The sequence below is a fragment of the Cydia pomonella genome, chromosome 4, assembly GCF_033807575.1.
Source record: "Cydia pomonella isolate Wapato2018A chromosome 4, ilCydPomo1, whole genome shotgun sequence".
NCBI classification, from domain to species: Eukaryota; Metazoa; Arthropoda; class Insecta; order Lepidoptera; family Tortricidae; genus Cydia; species Cydia pomonella.
Genome location: NC_084706.1, coordinates 4,809,076 through 4,825,803, shown reverse-complemented (window position 1 = coordinate 4,825,803; position 16,728 = coordinate 4,809,076). Strand labels below are relative to the sequence as shown.

Genomic DNA, 16,728 nt, shown 5'->3' with positions numbered 1-16,728 from the left:
TATACTACTGGCAACACGGTAGGTAGTGGGGACACGGAGCAAGTTGTACAGGCTCGTTCACTTGGGTCGAAGCAGTCAAAGAGAACATCGCCGTGAACGATCGGTCAGTGTACCTGCAAGTACCTCCATTGTAGAGTTAGTACGAGTAATAGTTAGAGTAACCATACGAGAATAATCTTCACATACATTAAAATTGACCTCTATGTCCAGGTAAAATTATTTAATTAGCGTTCATGTAAAATATCAATAAATTCATGTCACTATTTGCTGTTATTTGCACAAAAAGGTCTCCTAAATTTTATATCGACAGCCATTTCTAACTTACTTAAAAAATACCGAGCCGAACTAAACTAAAATTGAGAGAACTGTAGTTATGGAGTCATAACTCGTAACTGCCAGGATTTTTATGACTCCAGAATCAATTGATTCGTCTAGCGTTCCAAATTGCAATATTGTTGGTAAGCTTATGTATCGTTATATAAAAGTTAGTTTTCGGATATTAATCAGTATTATGCTTAATGTTCCGGAACAAAAGACAGAATGTATAAATTAGTTATTATATTTAATTTGTGTTACTAAATAATTTGATTGCAGGTAGGTAATCTTTAAATAGATACTGAATTACACACATTTGTAGCTACCAAAGTATCTTAATTCAACTGTAGGTCAATTATAATATTTAATACGTAGGTAGGTATTAAATATTTTCACATCTCCTATTCGGAGAGTTCACCTTTCATAGGCTGATAGGCTGGAAAATTGCATTTTTTGAACTTTTTCAACTTTTTTTTTTTTTAATTTGTACTTCGAGCAACGGCTAACAGCCATAAATGCCATATTATTCAATTAAAACCTCATTTCTCTTCTCTTATTAGCTTCCGCATTTTCAAAATATTATCGAAATTAAATGTCAATTGCATCGCATTATTAGGGACTGGAAACTTGCGCCATTTACATTTTGATCAGACAAAATCTAAAACCATAGACAATCCGATCTTAAATTGGGATATGTCTGAAACGGCCTTAATGTATACGCGCCTTAAAAAAAATGAAACTGAATGAATGAATGTAATGTAATGATAATACTCGAATTTTAAACATTCGTCGTTAAAAAAATATATATGTTTACTTTATACATTAGAATATTTAAGACAAGTAATATATTTATTATACACAATATTAAACTTTTTGGCAGTAGCTACATTATTATTTATATGACAAAAAATCATAAAATAAACTTATTACGAAAATTCGGGAATTGGTATCGGTACTATATAAACTGTTTATAATTTGTTTTAAATAAGTTTACCTATAATAAAACTACATTTTCTTGTGTTTGACTTTCCTTATAGTCGAAATGAAAAGTAGAATGTTTAACTCGGGTAAAATCTCGGGTGATACGGTTCACTTTCCACCCTTGGTTAACAATCTACTATTCTACTCGTCGAATGTAATGGTTGAATTAAAATTTCGTATACCAAACTATAATTGCATATTTTCATGTATGGGCTCTCAACTCAACTATAACATTCATTTCGATACGCTGTAGTCAACTATAAAAATATGACCAATCACGTGCCGCCGCGCTCCCATAGAAAAGACTAAATGGTCGCGGGGTCGCGTGAGGTCATGCGTTTATGTCTTTTGTACTACATATTTGTCTACTGAGATACGTACCAATGTTCATTAATTATTTAGGTTTTATAGTAAAATAAGTATTATTTTAGATGAGTCCTAGAAAAAAACCTTTTTAACAAAAAATATAACCGACTTCAGAAATTACCAAAAGCGCCATACATGTACCTATAACATTTGAAGAGTTCCCTCGACTTCTCCAAGATCCCATCATCAGACCCCGACTTGGTGCCAACGGGACCATCTCGGGGTTATACCCGTACGATTAAAAAAAATATGAAAATCGGTTTACTATTCTCGGAGATATCGAGTAACATACATACAAAAAAAAACGTTCGAATTGAGAACCTCCTCCTTTTTTGAAGTCGGTTAAAAAGTAGTGTATACAATAGTGATATAATCAAGCTTTTCAATCTCGTACCTTACTTAGGCAACTCAGCAAGTTCCGTTGCCTAAACACGGTACTCGGCTGAAATGCTCTGAATATATCACGAATAAAATACTATTGAGTTAGCCGACATTGCAAGTGAATGTCGACAACTGCTGTAAAGGGTTTCTATTTAAATGAGTTGCTTAGTGTCATTTCTCTTTTAGAATTATTGCATCGGCAGGAAAGCACTTCATTGTTTCTTAACGGCTGTCAAACTTGTAGAAAGTTGAGACAATCTGTGCTATAAATTATTTTCTCTCCGAACACTCGGAGAGAAACTTAAGCCTGACATAAGTGGGCAATAAACTTCATCCAATTTGGAGATTCGCATCTGGAGGCTCTTATTAAAGCCCGAAAGTTAGTCCTTTTCATCCATCACTTGTAATACGTGTGTGAGTTATTGTATGAAAAATTGAAGAATAAATTGAGTCGCTGCAGCGGCGGCGAGACATAAATCCCAACTGAGCCCTCAATATTGTTTTAAAGGGGAAGTGGCCATAAATTTTATCAGGGCCGCCCAGAGCAGCGCGGAGCGCCGGCCGCCTCCGCGCACTCTTCCGCCCCGCTTCCGCCGCGTCGCCGCCGCGCCGTCTGCGACGAGTCTAAACAATTTTCCGCCACTGCTTGTGCTTATGCTACGGCATGCCTATGTGAATTCCGAAAGTCATGCGTCTAAAAATTTTGTGCATTCGACCAACTGGATAATATGCGGGCTGTTAAATATCCTCTCAAAAGTATTTGCAAAACCAGCAGACCTACACATGTATAATAAAAGTAGGTACATACAATGTAAAATAGCAATCAAAAGATTGTTCACTTTCGGGAAAGCTTAATACTTTTTCACTATCTATGATGCTGTAATTCACTCTCAAGCTCAATATCGTAGAATATTGGTTCACCACGTAGCGAGCAGCGTAAAATACGATTTGATTACGATAAGGACTCGCGCGACTGCGCGCTCTACTTGTTTAGAGCTGCTAGTAAATTCAACGCACCGCTCGGAGTAGCCGTAATGCTAGAAAACTACACAAATTGCTAATAAACCGAAATTGTGACATTAACCTAGAGCTATTAAAATTTTCCATGCGATTACATTGTGGGGCATAATAAAAAATCGCTTATTTTTATCAATACAATCTGTATGTGTCCGACATACATTTCGCATAAATGTGATATTGCAATATCATTCGTCCCCTTTTTAATATCGCGCGGACGCTGCCGGGCGGTTTATGGCACAACCCTTCCCGCGTTTTATTCGCGACCTGTTTGTCCTAATATGAAGAATTGACGTCAGCAAAACGGAATTGTCGTTTTGCTTATATATTGTATTTAACGTACAATATATTTTTTGTCAATGTATCCGCCTATGGGTGTATAATGCTTAATATAATTATTAAAAAAAATACTTACACTTGTTATAATGCCATTTGATATATTATTATATACCTATATGTTATAATGCAATTTTTATTATACATTTCTTTGTTATATTGTGATTTCATCTAGTTTAGATCTGTAAATAAATCATTGACTACTGTAATATAATTTTTAAGTAGTATACAGTCATGTTTTATAATTACTCTTGTTATATTATATTTTTGTATAACGTAATACTTTATACAATTATATCAAGTATAAACACATATATTCTATAACTTTTATTGTCATATTTAATTTAATGATAACGTAAAGTTTTACATAAATTTTATAACAAGTAGTACGCAGGCCGTATAATCAAGTTCAGCTTATTATCCCACGTAACCCAACCTAACCTATTTTTTCAAGGTTTTTAGGGTTCCGTAGCCAAATGGCAAAAAACGGAACCCTTATATTTTATTCCTCCTATTCCTTTAGTCTCAGTTCGCCTCAGTTCAAACCTCACCGAAACCACTTGTTTGCTAGGTATTTTATTCTACGGGGGGTCGAAGTTCTATCCTAACCTAACCCTCCTCTTGCTAGGTAGTTGGGTCAAAATTATGTTCGTTGTCTTGTTTCTGACCACTGCTATTGTATGTCTTTCTAGCTGTTGATTATATTTACATGCGAAAAAATAAAAACAAAATTCCATCCAAAAGCTCCACTCCGCCAGATTTATTGGGGACAAAAAACAAGACAACGAAAATAATTTTGACCCCAGATATTCGTTTGTGCGGGGAGTCGCAGTTCCAACCTAACCTAACCCATCAGTCATCCAACTAATTATGTGATGTCACTTGTTAGAACAAATAATATGCTTTATAGTATGTAATCATCAAGGCAATGTCTATTAGACGAAGTGTAAATATACCTTATGACCATTATACCAGTAATAATATTATGTATGCCGTTAATTAGGTAATTAAACGGTAGTATGCAGTTAATTATACGGTAGTATGTCATTTATTACGTTACTCAAAATAATGATATATCAAACTATAACATATGAAAAGTAATTATAAAAAATGTAGTGCAACCATCCACCTATATTTTATTTGCTATGTTAGTTATATTTTTCAGAGTTTATTATGAGGTGAGTTGAGACGTCCACGAGGGTTCGTTACACATCGCCCTTAACAGAACTACATAACTAGTTATCGCCCGGAATGCTATTGGTCATGGAAATCTGTTCTTGGCTCGCGGGCTATAATTTGTATCACCAACGAGAACATCAGAACACTAACTTTCGTTTGCACAAAGCGTCGTCTGTCACTGTTAAAACGTTCGCTTATTGTATGGGAAGTTTCATAGGTATTTCACGCTGCTGAGTGACGTTGATCAATCCAGCAATTTTAGTTGGTGCAACCGGTTCTTAAGTCTGAGTACCTATCGCGAACCACGTTCGACGTGTTGCCTCTCTGTCGCTTTTGTATACGTAAGTGTGATAGGGAGGCAACACGTCGAACGTGGTTCGCGGTAAGCCCTCTGTTCATAAGGAAACTACGGCAGAGTATACGCTCGAATACTCACTGGGAGCACTGTCAGGCTTGTGCATGGCCGGGGGGTCGCGGATCATGGCGAGGCCGTCACTTCATCACACAACTGTATTATATCTGAAACAAAAAAAAAAAAACAACGTTTAATTAAAACTCTATCGAAGACTGGCAAAATATACAATATTAAATATATATAAGTACAATACAAATTCAAGAGAACGTAATGAATCGATATTATATGTATCAAAATTGGCACATACCTAGATGTTAGGACCTAATTCTTTATTTATAGAAGTCGCTAACAGTTCTAGTGAACCCTACAACCAAAGCCGACGTTTGCATTTGATTATTAAACAATTGCACAGTACTCTGCTTTATTCTTTGAGACGGGTGCTAGTATTTTTATACACGAAGAATTTTTGCTGAGATGCAATACATATGGGGATCGCTAAGAGCGGACGGCGCACGCGTCTCAGTGAAACCTCATTAGAATAAACGATATTCTCTCCTTACGTCCACTCCGTGCGAGACCTTATTACTCCGACAAACTGCTGTCAAACGGCACCAGTCAAGCTCTAGACTCCACTCTCTAAAATCTACTTTATTCCCCACACAATAAGACTCCATTTTCGGAGTTTAACAAACATAAACCGCTTCTTTATAATTTTCTATTCTCTGTCCAGGGCATAGAGTTTATTCTCAAAGCAAGAGGGATAATAGACGCACATTCAGACGGTATTTCTTCTTGAAGGTTTAGACGTCCATACAAAGCTGGAAATTGAAACTTTAGACATTAATAACTCTAAGCTTAATCCGCCGAGAAAATAAAGTTTTAAAATAATGGTCATTAAAGTAATTAGGCATAAATACAAAAGTGCCTTGTATCCTCATTTCATAAAATTTTACAATATCATAAATCGGTAATATGGCTACATGGTCAATAAAAAATCCAACGCCTCTGCTATCACACTTAAATGAATCGGGTGAATGAAAAAAAAAACTTTTATAACCGCATCTAAATTCCCATCAGCACCTGTTACAAAGGCGGCTATCAAATTATCCGCGACATATCCGCGAGCGAGCGCGCCTCCAACCATAAATACGGTATTCGTTATGCATTTCTCATATTCATGAATCCTTTTTATTGGCCCCAATAAAATATGAACATCTCAGAATGGATATGAGAGAGCGGGCAAATCTAATATGGATTGCTGTGCGCCGGATTCGGTCCGATTGGCGGGTGGGGGCGGCCATCTGCGCCCCCGCCGCGGATCACGGTAATGGGCTCTGTGATCCACTCCACGCTTCATCTCATTTCAGAATACAAATTTAATCGCACACAAAAGAATGACTCGAGAACCGCACGGGCCTGCTCTGTGTAATCCAAAATTGATGACAATAAAAAGAGTAGCGCTGAAGATACTTAACTCCCATTGTGCGGTCATAAAAGAAGTCAAAGAGCGTATCCACACAATACTTACGTGATGTCATCGCCGTTGAGGAACAATCAGTCAGAGCGCGAGTCCCTACAATAATCCGTCGCCGCGACTCAGCGACGCCGACAAAGGAGTAATTGTCGCTCGCTTCACGCCCGTATAATACAAATTTAAAGGGCGCTGTCACACTAAACCAGCCACAGAAAAGGGCATCCTCGGTCGACGTGTCAAAAATTCAACAGAGAGCCGGGATAAGTGGAATGGATGGCGACGTCTCAGGCCCGGATAAAATATTCTACGTCAAATCGTACGTCACTGGCTCTCGACTCAACTCTAAGAAAGTACTTGGCACAAGTCTCTTATTTATTCGCTTTTACCTCAGTACGGCTCTTTTGTGCCCTGCCAGATTTACAAGGCACCATTAGGGTATTTTCGTTTCTATATGAGGTCTTTCGAAAGACGCTTTTATAACCAAATGTATTTTAGTTTGCTTTATTTTTACTAAGATATAGTTAGTTTAAAAGTTAGGAGTTCTTTAGTAAATTTGCTGATGGGCATGATCTCGTGTACGGAAAGCATTATCGATGTTACGTCCTGACCCGTCCCAGCGGGCAGCGGAGAGCGAGAAGAAGCCATTACAGGCACTTCCAGTAATTTGGGGTGCGCGGCGGAAACCCATTTGGGTATTATTGAGGTGGGGCCGCTGCGGCGACTATCCGTATCTCCATTATGATTGCGTTATCAACGCCATCAATTAAATAGCATTACGTTAAAATTCACCCCGACCGCCGATTACCGGCTGGCTACAGTCGCTCCGTGAGCAAATCATGGACATGCCTTTGTAAATCCGTTGTCACGAAGCTGAAAAATAAGGATTATGTTGCTGCTAATAAGTGTACTATTTAATGAGGCTAATAACATACACGTACAAAGTTAAGCTGAACAATTTGATCCATTAACGTCGTAATCTGTTAAACACTCCCTTCTGACTCCGCACTGATCGTATTCATTATTCACCGGCAGAGAGCAATTAAAGCTCCACTAATCAATCTCAAACTTCAGCCGGAGCTGAACTCTAATCAAGAAAACTCCTATTCCGTGAAAGCTCTCCGAACAAAATTTAACTTAATTAAAAATGTAAATTAAATTCCTAGGCGCCTCCACAAGCATCACGTCGCCGCGTCGGCCCACGCCAGCGCTCGGGGCTTTTGATTGCAGCTAAAAGGTTTGGGATTAGTGCGCGAAAGAGCTTTCAGTGCATTTGTAGAGCTTTTAAGTGGGAAGCTTTCGCTTAAGACACTTACATACAATGTAAATTTTATGTAGCTCGGAGTAGTGGTGTACTCGTAGTAGGTATCAATTATGAAACAAATGGTACGTAGAGCGGCTACGATGTACGTGCTGCCGTAGATACTTCACGATAAGTTTAATTATACACTAAACTTGATTGAAAAGTAACCAAGTGTCAATATATGTGATGAATGGGTTTACCGTCGACAATCAAAGGGGAAGGGTAGGGTGGGAGGTGGGTGAGATCTGACCGAGGAAGTTCGTTGTCCGGAAATAAACCGCCCGTAAAATTGTCAATTCCGAGGGCGCACCGGCGCTTGGGCCTGACGATTTTGAGCCGGACGATTTGAACGGCTCCTCTGAAAACGGCCTATCTGTGTCGCCGTTTAAAAGTACTACCATATTGCAAATGCCATGTAAATAAAAAAACTAATGTCGCTACCTACTTATTTTAGAAACTTTATTTAAAACTAATAACTACAAGTAGTAACTAGTACATAGTCTTTAAGAAAATTTGTAAATAATCTTACACACATGGGTATAATATCTAAAATAAATAGTTAAATTTCAAATAAAATAAAGTACCACGATACGGATACTTCTTTCTATTGCGTGTCAGCAGAGCCGATTCCAACTGGGTGGGCGCCAAAACAATCACTGTTATTCACTACTTAACCCCTACAACGCATTACACGCCCAACATTCTATTTAATTACGTTTTTATACTTACATTGCGCAGTAAATTGAGTAGACTGCTTACCGAGTCCTAAAGAAAATTGGGTCGAGTATATCACACGCCGCATACGCTGATAACACACGCATCGCCCATCCAATCACAAGGAGCAGCGAGCAGAAAGCTTATTATCGGGACGCGGTACCGACACGCCGGTAATGAGGACGGCGGATGTCCCGAACGGGCTCCGGACCGGACCCCACCAGCAGCTTACTCCGCTTTTTACTGTGTCGCTACAAGCAGTGGTATTTCACTCAATGCTCGCGCGTAGGGTTTGCAATCCGGATCCGAAATGTATGAAATTAAACGGATCCGCGGCTTCCCATACCCTCATAATTGCTCCAAGCAATCATTAAGGTAGGTATAGACATAGATAACGTGATTAGCTGTCACATCGGTTTATAGAGTGAGATTTTTTGACGTAGTGGTACCTACAAATGCGTACGCGACCTTTGTTTACGTTTTAATCGTTAGTGTTTGCCCTTAGGCATTACCTAACGATTTATATGTAAGAAGTACGTGTTGCTTGCGTTTGGAATTTGAATAAAAAACTACTAAGTTTTTGGCAAAAATTAAATTTTTGGTACAAGCTTATATCGCTGACTGTACTTTTTTCCACAGGCAACTAATACTCATCGAGACAATTCTAAAAACCCCAAACACAATTAGATTGCGTTGTTTTATCACAGAATTCCTATAGCTACCCCCTGTCTCCATCATCAGATCAGCTTGATGGTACCATAATATTGCATTGTCACCCGACTTACATATGTATGCAAATTTTCAGCTTCATTGGAAACCGGGAAGTGGGTCAAATTTAACTTGCAAAATTTGTCCCATACATACTAACAGGGCAAGTTAAATAATAAAAAATAAAAAAACCTTGTAAAAAAAAAACATTTTATTGCAGACATTACAGTCAGACACAAATAAAGTATCTTAAATCTAATCTAGGGTGAAGTCACCAAAACATGACCGTTTAAGCGACCACCCCAACTTTCGATTTTTTTTTACATATGTTGTAACTTATTTTTAACAACTTTAATTTTTTTAATATGATTCAGCATATAATCTAGATTATAATGAATTATTCCAAATGCTCATATTGTAATTTAGTATTTTTATTAAAAAAAAAATATGATGAAATAGGGCAAAATGCCCAGGAGATGAACACGGTGCTCTATCTCTAAACGTTTTGACCCCAAAAGATGAACCAGTATAAAACCAAAATCAAGTACCCTAATATTGAACGACATGATGCTAATAGATGAACTAGTATAGATAGAGTGTAACTTTACAATGTTTGTTAAATTCTGACCACTGAGCTTATAATCGGTAACGAAAAAAGTGGTCTATAAATTCTGTTTATTTTTTTTGTGCCAGAGAGAAAAATATGCCCTAGGTGGAATTATGCTCCAAGAAGAAAATATGATCCTCAAATAAATTAAAACGACTTAATAAATTAACTTCTACGCTTTTTAAATTTGTATTTGTAAATAATATAAAAATATAAAAAAGTAATTTAGCTACCGATTAAAGATATAAAATTCACTACTTTTACAATTAAACTTGTTTAGTGTTGAAAATGATACCCAAAACATGAACGAATAAGTTACTTGGTTCAAGTTTTGGACCCGGTATTGAAGAAATGAACGATCAAAATTAATGCGAAATGCATGTATTGGAATTGAGCCCAAAAGATGAACTAGTAAATTATCATAGTTCATCTTTTAGGGATAAGATTTTTAGTTGAACAGCCCATACTAAAATAAACCTTGAAATAACTGGGTTATATAAAAGAAACCTTTTTTCATCTTTTGGTCGAAAAATCAAGGACTAGCTAGCTATCAATTTAAAATATGAATTATGCGTCTACCTTTTCTATTAGAATTTATACAAGCATTTGAAAAAACAAGCCCTTGCCCAAAAGTTGACCGCCGTTCATTTATTGGCTTAAGCATACAATATTGGAACCATAACTTGAACTGCAAATATTTTAATAAAATAAGATAAAACATGCAATACTTGATAACGAAAACATTAGAGGAATTAGTCTAGAATCTTTTCTGTGTAAAATCATATAGGTAGACGCATAATTCAATTAAATACGCAATTATAAGCTTATACTTTGAAGCGCTTATCTTATTAAGATCTCCATACAAATGCCGTATGCTTGTTTGCCACCGACGTGGTATAAAAAAATAAAATAAATGGCGATTTTGGTGTGGACCGCGCATTTGACGACCGCTCTCAGCCACACGCACAGCACAATTGTCTCGGAGTTTAAAATTTAAACTTTAAATGTCAGCCTCGGCAAAGTATTACCGCGTTAGGAAAAAATACCCTCAGGTGCGTAAAATAATTCACGATTTAATTATACGGATTTTAAGGCCAAATATTCATCTTTTGGGGGCCGGTGATCTTTTGGTGCCACTACCTTAATCTAATTTAGTTATCTGCCTCCTTCTGGGACACCCGGCACCTGAGCATGCGATCGTATCCAGTGTATCAAAATGGGCCAGCCCGGCTTCTCACTTATGACCTTCAGGATGCTGTATGTGAAGTATAGGATGTCTTTTTTGAACAAATTTGCCGTACCTAATCTGTCGCACATAATATATAGTGTGGCTAAACTTCTCAATTTAATCGATCTTTATCAGTCTTAATTAGGTACCTATTTCAACAATTTTCTAATAATGTACCGACTAGCTACGTTAACTAAACATCAACAATTGAGATAATCTTCTCTAGTTTAGTACTGTTACTTATCCCGTGCCCGGACTCATTCAGCACAGGTCCACTGCATACGTGCGCTCCCTCGCATTTTGAACTGCGATCATCGCCACACTCATCCGTGAAATTGATTCTCCAGAAAAGAAAAGACGAAAAGATAAATAAAAAGGAAATAGGAAAACACAGGCTAAGATTTGGCGTGAAATTGTTTTTCAGCGCCCACCCGCCGACTACGCCCGGGCTCGACGCGGGAATTTCCCAATTACAGGGTGTGAACGTATTTGATTATACGACGTATCCCTCAACACGAAGCTATTAAAGGTCATTTTTATGACTTAAATCAATAGAGATGCTTTTTTTGTAATCAACAGTTTTACATCTACCATATCAAGAGCTATGAAAACAGCTATGCTCTAGCTTTTAATTTATTTATTGAGAAGTTCTACACCGTAGCGAGTTCGTTGTTTATCGCTTTGAAGTCAACATTTGCCTACGAGTAATAACTAATGCGGCCTATGTCCGCCAAGCCACGCGCAGTCAAGCACATAAACAATAGTAGGTATATTTCTTTTCTTTGATGCAAGTTGAGATCAGTTTATATTTTACAGTAGCTATTAAATATAAAACATAAAATTTCAGAAGAAGGAACAAAAGACCCATTAGTTTTTATCGAACATAAGACTAATATCGAATCTAAAAGGTCTACCTATCGGGCTGAAGATCAGTCGAATTGGGATAAGTTAAAACACTGTGACATCTCATCCACTACGTGATCCATTTGCCGAAGTAAGAAGCAATCTCATTCAATACCCCGACGTCCCAGTTAGGGTTACCAGCCGTCAGAAATATTACGGTCTTTTGAGAAATTTTCATTGCTGAGACTACGGTCAGATATGTCAAGACTTTTTGACGAGTGACTGAGATTATTTAATAATACTTCTTAATCAAAATGAGAGTTTAGTTGAAAAGATTTGATGGTTTTCCGGTTTGTTGGCTTGCTAGGTTAGGTTCAGGAAAAGGAATTTTGTTTACAAATCAGCACTGATGTTGTATGTGGCAACCCTAGCAACCCACGCAGGGTTGCTAACAATGCTATACTTTGTGCGTCCAGTATCACGGAATGCAATAAAACTTTACATTACTCTTTAACTACTTCCCCATAGTTATCAGCGTGTGATAGGAAATGGGGCATAAATATAGAATTGCTCGTTGTTTCATTTTATAGTCACCGTATAACAATACCGCTGATTTTATTGTGTAACCGTTGAAAAGGATATTAAATGAAATAAATAAGAAATATCGCTAAGCATACTAAATGAATGTCTGCGCGCCGTCATTATAATATTTAATTAAGTAAGAAATGAGGAAAAATGTTTACTAATGGGAAAACCGTACGTTAATTAAAATGACTTGCCCGTATTTCAGCTAAATGGTAGCGGTCTTTGTAAAGATATTATATAGAGATAAATCATATATTTTCTAACAGTTTATTAAAAACTGTGACGAAATCGACAGCCCTAGGATAAAACGGAGTATAGCTTTCCCGATTGTATTAGATTCAGCTGCCCTTTTCATCTACATGTCGTTTTCTTACTCGCTAGTCGCAAATCGTGGATACGCCGCCGATTATTTCCTCATCGCTCACTGTCACGACACCGCAATAATCACCCTGTGTAACACTCACCCAATACCTAATTATTTACGCTAACAAATGAGATACGCCAACATGCTATCCAATATTAATTAATTGATTATTAAATCAAGAACAGCTTCATTATAAACTACATACAAATCGTGCTTTATTTCAAAATATCTTAATATATATTTACAATGTATCTTATTTGGAAAAACTATGAATACGATTATCCACTCCATTCCAAAGGCTATCATCCAATAAAGCTAGTAGATAGGTACAAAAGGTATCAAATCTTTTTCGTCCGTAGTGAAATTGAATATTTATCCGGGTAGTATCTCTATTCGGGAACAATTTTTATGTAGGGGGAATACAATCTCAAGATATTCCGGAGGGCCACTCCAAGAGGATATTGGCAAATACCTTGCCTACATTACCTTTATTGCGTCGCAACTTCGCATGTCTGGTTTGATTTTATCTGCAAATTACTCGGAAATTATTCAATGCGCACCATATAGACAAACAAGAAATTCGACGGAAGCATGGAAGCTTTCTATTTGCGGCTCAGCTGCCATGCTTCGATCTTGCCGGTCGTGTCCATTAATCAACATAATGTTTAACAAGATTTGCATTTAAAATGTTTATTATAAATTATGTTAATTAAATTATGCAATTTGAAATACTGGACAGCCATTAGGGTCAACCTGTGAAATCCTAAAACGAATGGTCTAATCTAGACGATAATAGGTACGTCATTATCAACTAAAACTTTATTAAACGGTTTAAGTGTAATTTTAGTGTGATTTGAGTTGCGATATTGGCCAGGCTATAAAGCAAGCTCACGGGTAACAGCGCCGGGTGATTCAACGAGTGCACAGTAAAAATTACAAGCTAGCGACCTTGTAATATATGTAGGTACAAGAATTAAGATTTAAAAAAATAAATGCAACTCGGGAATGTTGATTCTTCTAATTTGGACTTCGTGATTTATTTTTGTAGTTTGTGATTTTATCTTATTACTAATAACTTTAGTTTTAGTTTTAGTTAGTTCATATAGATTTCTTTTTTAGTTTTTTTTTTGTGTTACTTAAGTTAGTTTTAAATTATATTAATTAATTAATTACCTGCACTGTGAACTAGTTGGCATAGTTATAATAAATGTTAGCATCGTTTAGAATTCCTTACGCATGAAGATATTCATTATAAATTAGTCATTTGGACTTTAGAGATACTTAACGGTTATTACGCGATATATGGGATGGAGTGGATAATTAGTAGGTAAGTCACTGAGGTGTTATTCTGTACCTATTTATATGTTATGACCTTTTCCCGACTCGCAGTGCATATCTTGCGCACTAATAACTGCGAGCGAGATGCCTAATGCGATCGACAGTATCAGATTAATATCAAAATCTTAATAGATTATAAGATAAAAATACCTATCCTGGAGGTCATTTTGAACTTACGATCCGATGTCAAGATGATATCATTTTGTTACCGTTCGCCTGTGCGTCTCGTTCGCGCCAATAGGTACATATACGAACAAGTACGAGTGAAATGCACGCATTCGATAGCAAAATGATATAATTTTAATTTCGGAATGTAAGTGTGATTTGGCTTCCTGTTTCGTTACCGCAAGAATCGCCCAACCGCCCCCTACCTACGTCGCCGCGCCGCGTCGCGCCGTGCAACCAGTCTGGCCATAAACACAGCCAAGATAATTAGCAATTACCATTTATTTGACATGTACCGTAAGCTGAGCTAATATGTGTGCTATAATCACGTCGATAGAATTTTGTTAGACTTTGTTCTTAACTCGGCCGCTCCGATATATCTGATGGCGACTGTACGAGTATAATTCACATGTCGGCGTGTAATATAAAGCGTTGGTGATATTTGATATAAGTAGATGTAATATATTTTAAGCAACCAAATTTTAAAACTTATTGGTTACAACTTTGCACTATGATTTAAAAAAAAATTAAAGGTTTAAAATCTTAATGTTAATAAAGTCTAAGATTAACGATGGTCTCCACACTAGGCAAAGCCTGTATCGTGGTTACCAGTTTAAAGATACTTAAATATAACAATTTTGACACCAAACTTTTTTTTTTACATGCATGTTTTTTTTAGATATATACACTATGTATCCATTTAAATTGCTTGAGTATAAAGGTGCACAAGTTAATTTAACATTTTATGATATATTTGCAAGTGCAAAATCAATTAATACTGTAACGGGTATTTTGTAACTTTGTGTTTAGCTAAATAAATAAATAAATAAACAATAATTTTCACAGGACATTATTACACAAATTGACTAAGCCCCAGACTAAGCTCAAGAAGGCTTATGTTGTGGGTACTCAGACAACGATATATATAATATACAAATACTTAAATACATAGAAAACACCCATGATCCAGGAACAAATATCTATGTTCATCACACAAATAAATGCCCTTTCCGGGATTCGAACCCGGGACCATGGAATTCATAGGTAGTCGCTATATCCACTAGCTATATCTTATCAAAATGTAAATATCTATCAGGATATGTCTAATAACTCTCAACAATTATAGCCGAAAAGTGAATTAAACATAACCATTTAGTAAGAGCAGGTTCTCCAAATCAAGTTTAGCATCAACCTAAATGTTCGCATCTAATCAACGCTACTTTTCATTATTTATTATTTGCTTGAAAGTCGATTTTAGTTTCTATGACACATCTACCTCATCACATATAACAACCGTATGTAACTAACTCATTTGTAGTGGTTTGTATATCGTATTCTCGCACAGTAATGTACAGATTCGAACGGTTTTCCAATGAACTTAACATACCGTATGTTACACTAGAAAATCGGACTTACAGAGTCAGCTTCCTAACAATACAAGTAAAAAAAACCGGCTAAGTGCGAGTCGGACTCGCACAGGAAGGGTTCCGTACCATTATCTATAAAAAAACGGTCACCCATCCAAGTATTGACCCCGCTCGACGTTGCTTAACTTCAGTGATTGGATGAGAACCTCGAGATTGAGAAAAATTATTTATTTTATTCTGTTTTTAGTATTTGTTTATAAGAACAATACATAATCTATAGAAATTTCAACTGGCTAACTATCACGGTTCATGAGATACAGCCTGGTGACAGACGGACGGACGGACAGCGGAGTCTCAGTAATAGGGTCCCGTTTGACCCTTTGGGTACGGAACCCTAAAAAGGATGCCTAGGAAAGTGTCACTTGAATTCAAAACTCTTAGTTAGGGCCGATACACTTTTTGGCAGCTAATTATTAATGTTTCAACCACTGGTTTAGATAATTTTCGCACATAAAAAACTAGATTTTTATAACGCATCGATTACTTAATCGATTTTGTATGATTAAATATGTACATCGATATTATTGGTATTAATGTTGTCTAAACGCTATTATTCCCATATTTTATTTAGTTATTATAATATTTAAAATCTCAAAGCAACAATAAATTGAATTGAATGTTTAATTCCGTTTTTAACAGCAAATAATTTTATGCAAACAACTGGCCGTTCCTAATCAAATAGAAAGTTTATTCGCTCGAATTTAGATAACATCATTACACAAAAGTCATTATATCTTTTAATTAAGCTTTTGCGTTTTTAATAAAGGAAGTGAACTGTAGTTATGCCGAAACTTTTTAAAGCATTATCTAGATTACTTACGTTTTCAAATCTGCGAGTAATTATAAATAGGTATTTATTTCTGAAAAAATCTACTTTTCTACGATTCTAGAAGATGCATAAAGTCCTGTCGATCCACCTTAAACGACTATTGGTTCTTCAATTTTTTTTCTCCATTCTGGTCTGCCAGATTTTGAAAGAAATGATCACCATTTATTTTATGTAATTTTTAAACATTGTCTAAAAAAACATATTTTTCGTTACTTG

General features: G+C 36.4%; 1 protein-coding gene across 2 annotated transcripts in view; it reads right to left on the bottom strand.

The window, feature by feature from the left end:
- The window catches only part of LOC133516913 (LIM domain only protein 3-like), an 89,734-nt gene that overhangs the window by 22,063 nt on the left and 50,943 nt on the right, over nt 1–16,728 (bottom strand). For both annotated transcript variants that reach the window (XM_061849957.1, XM_061849956.1), the window contains one exon: nt 5,012–5,094. In XM_061849957.1, the coding sequence (XP_061705941.1) occupies nt 5,012–5,057 (46 nt within the window). In that variant the 5' untranslated portion in view covers nt 5,058–5,094. The remainder of the gene's footprint in view (nt 1–5,011; nt 5,095–16,728) is intronic.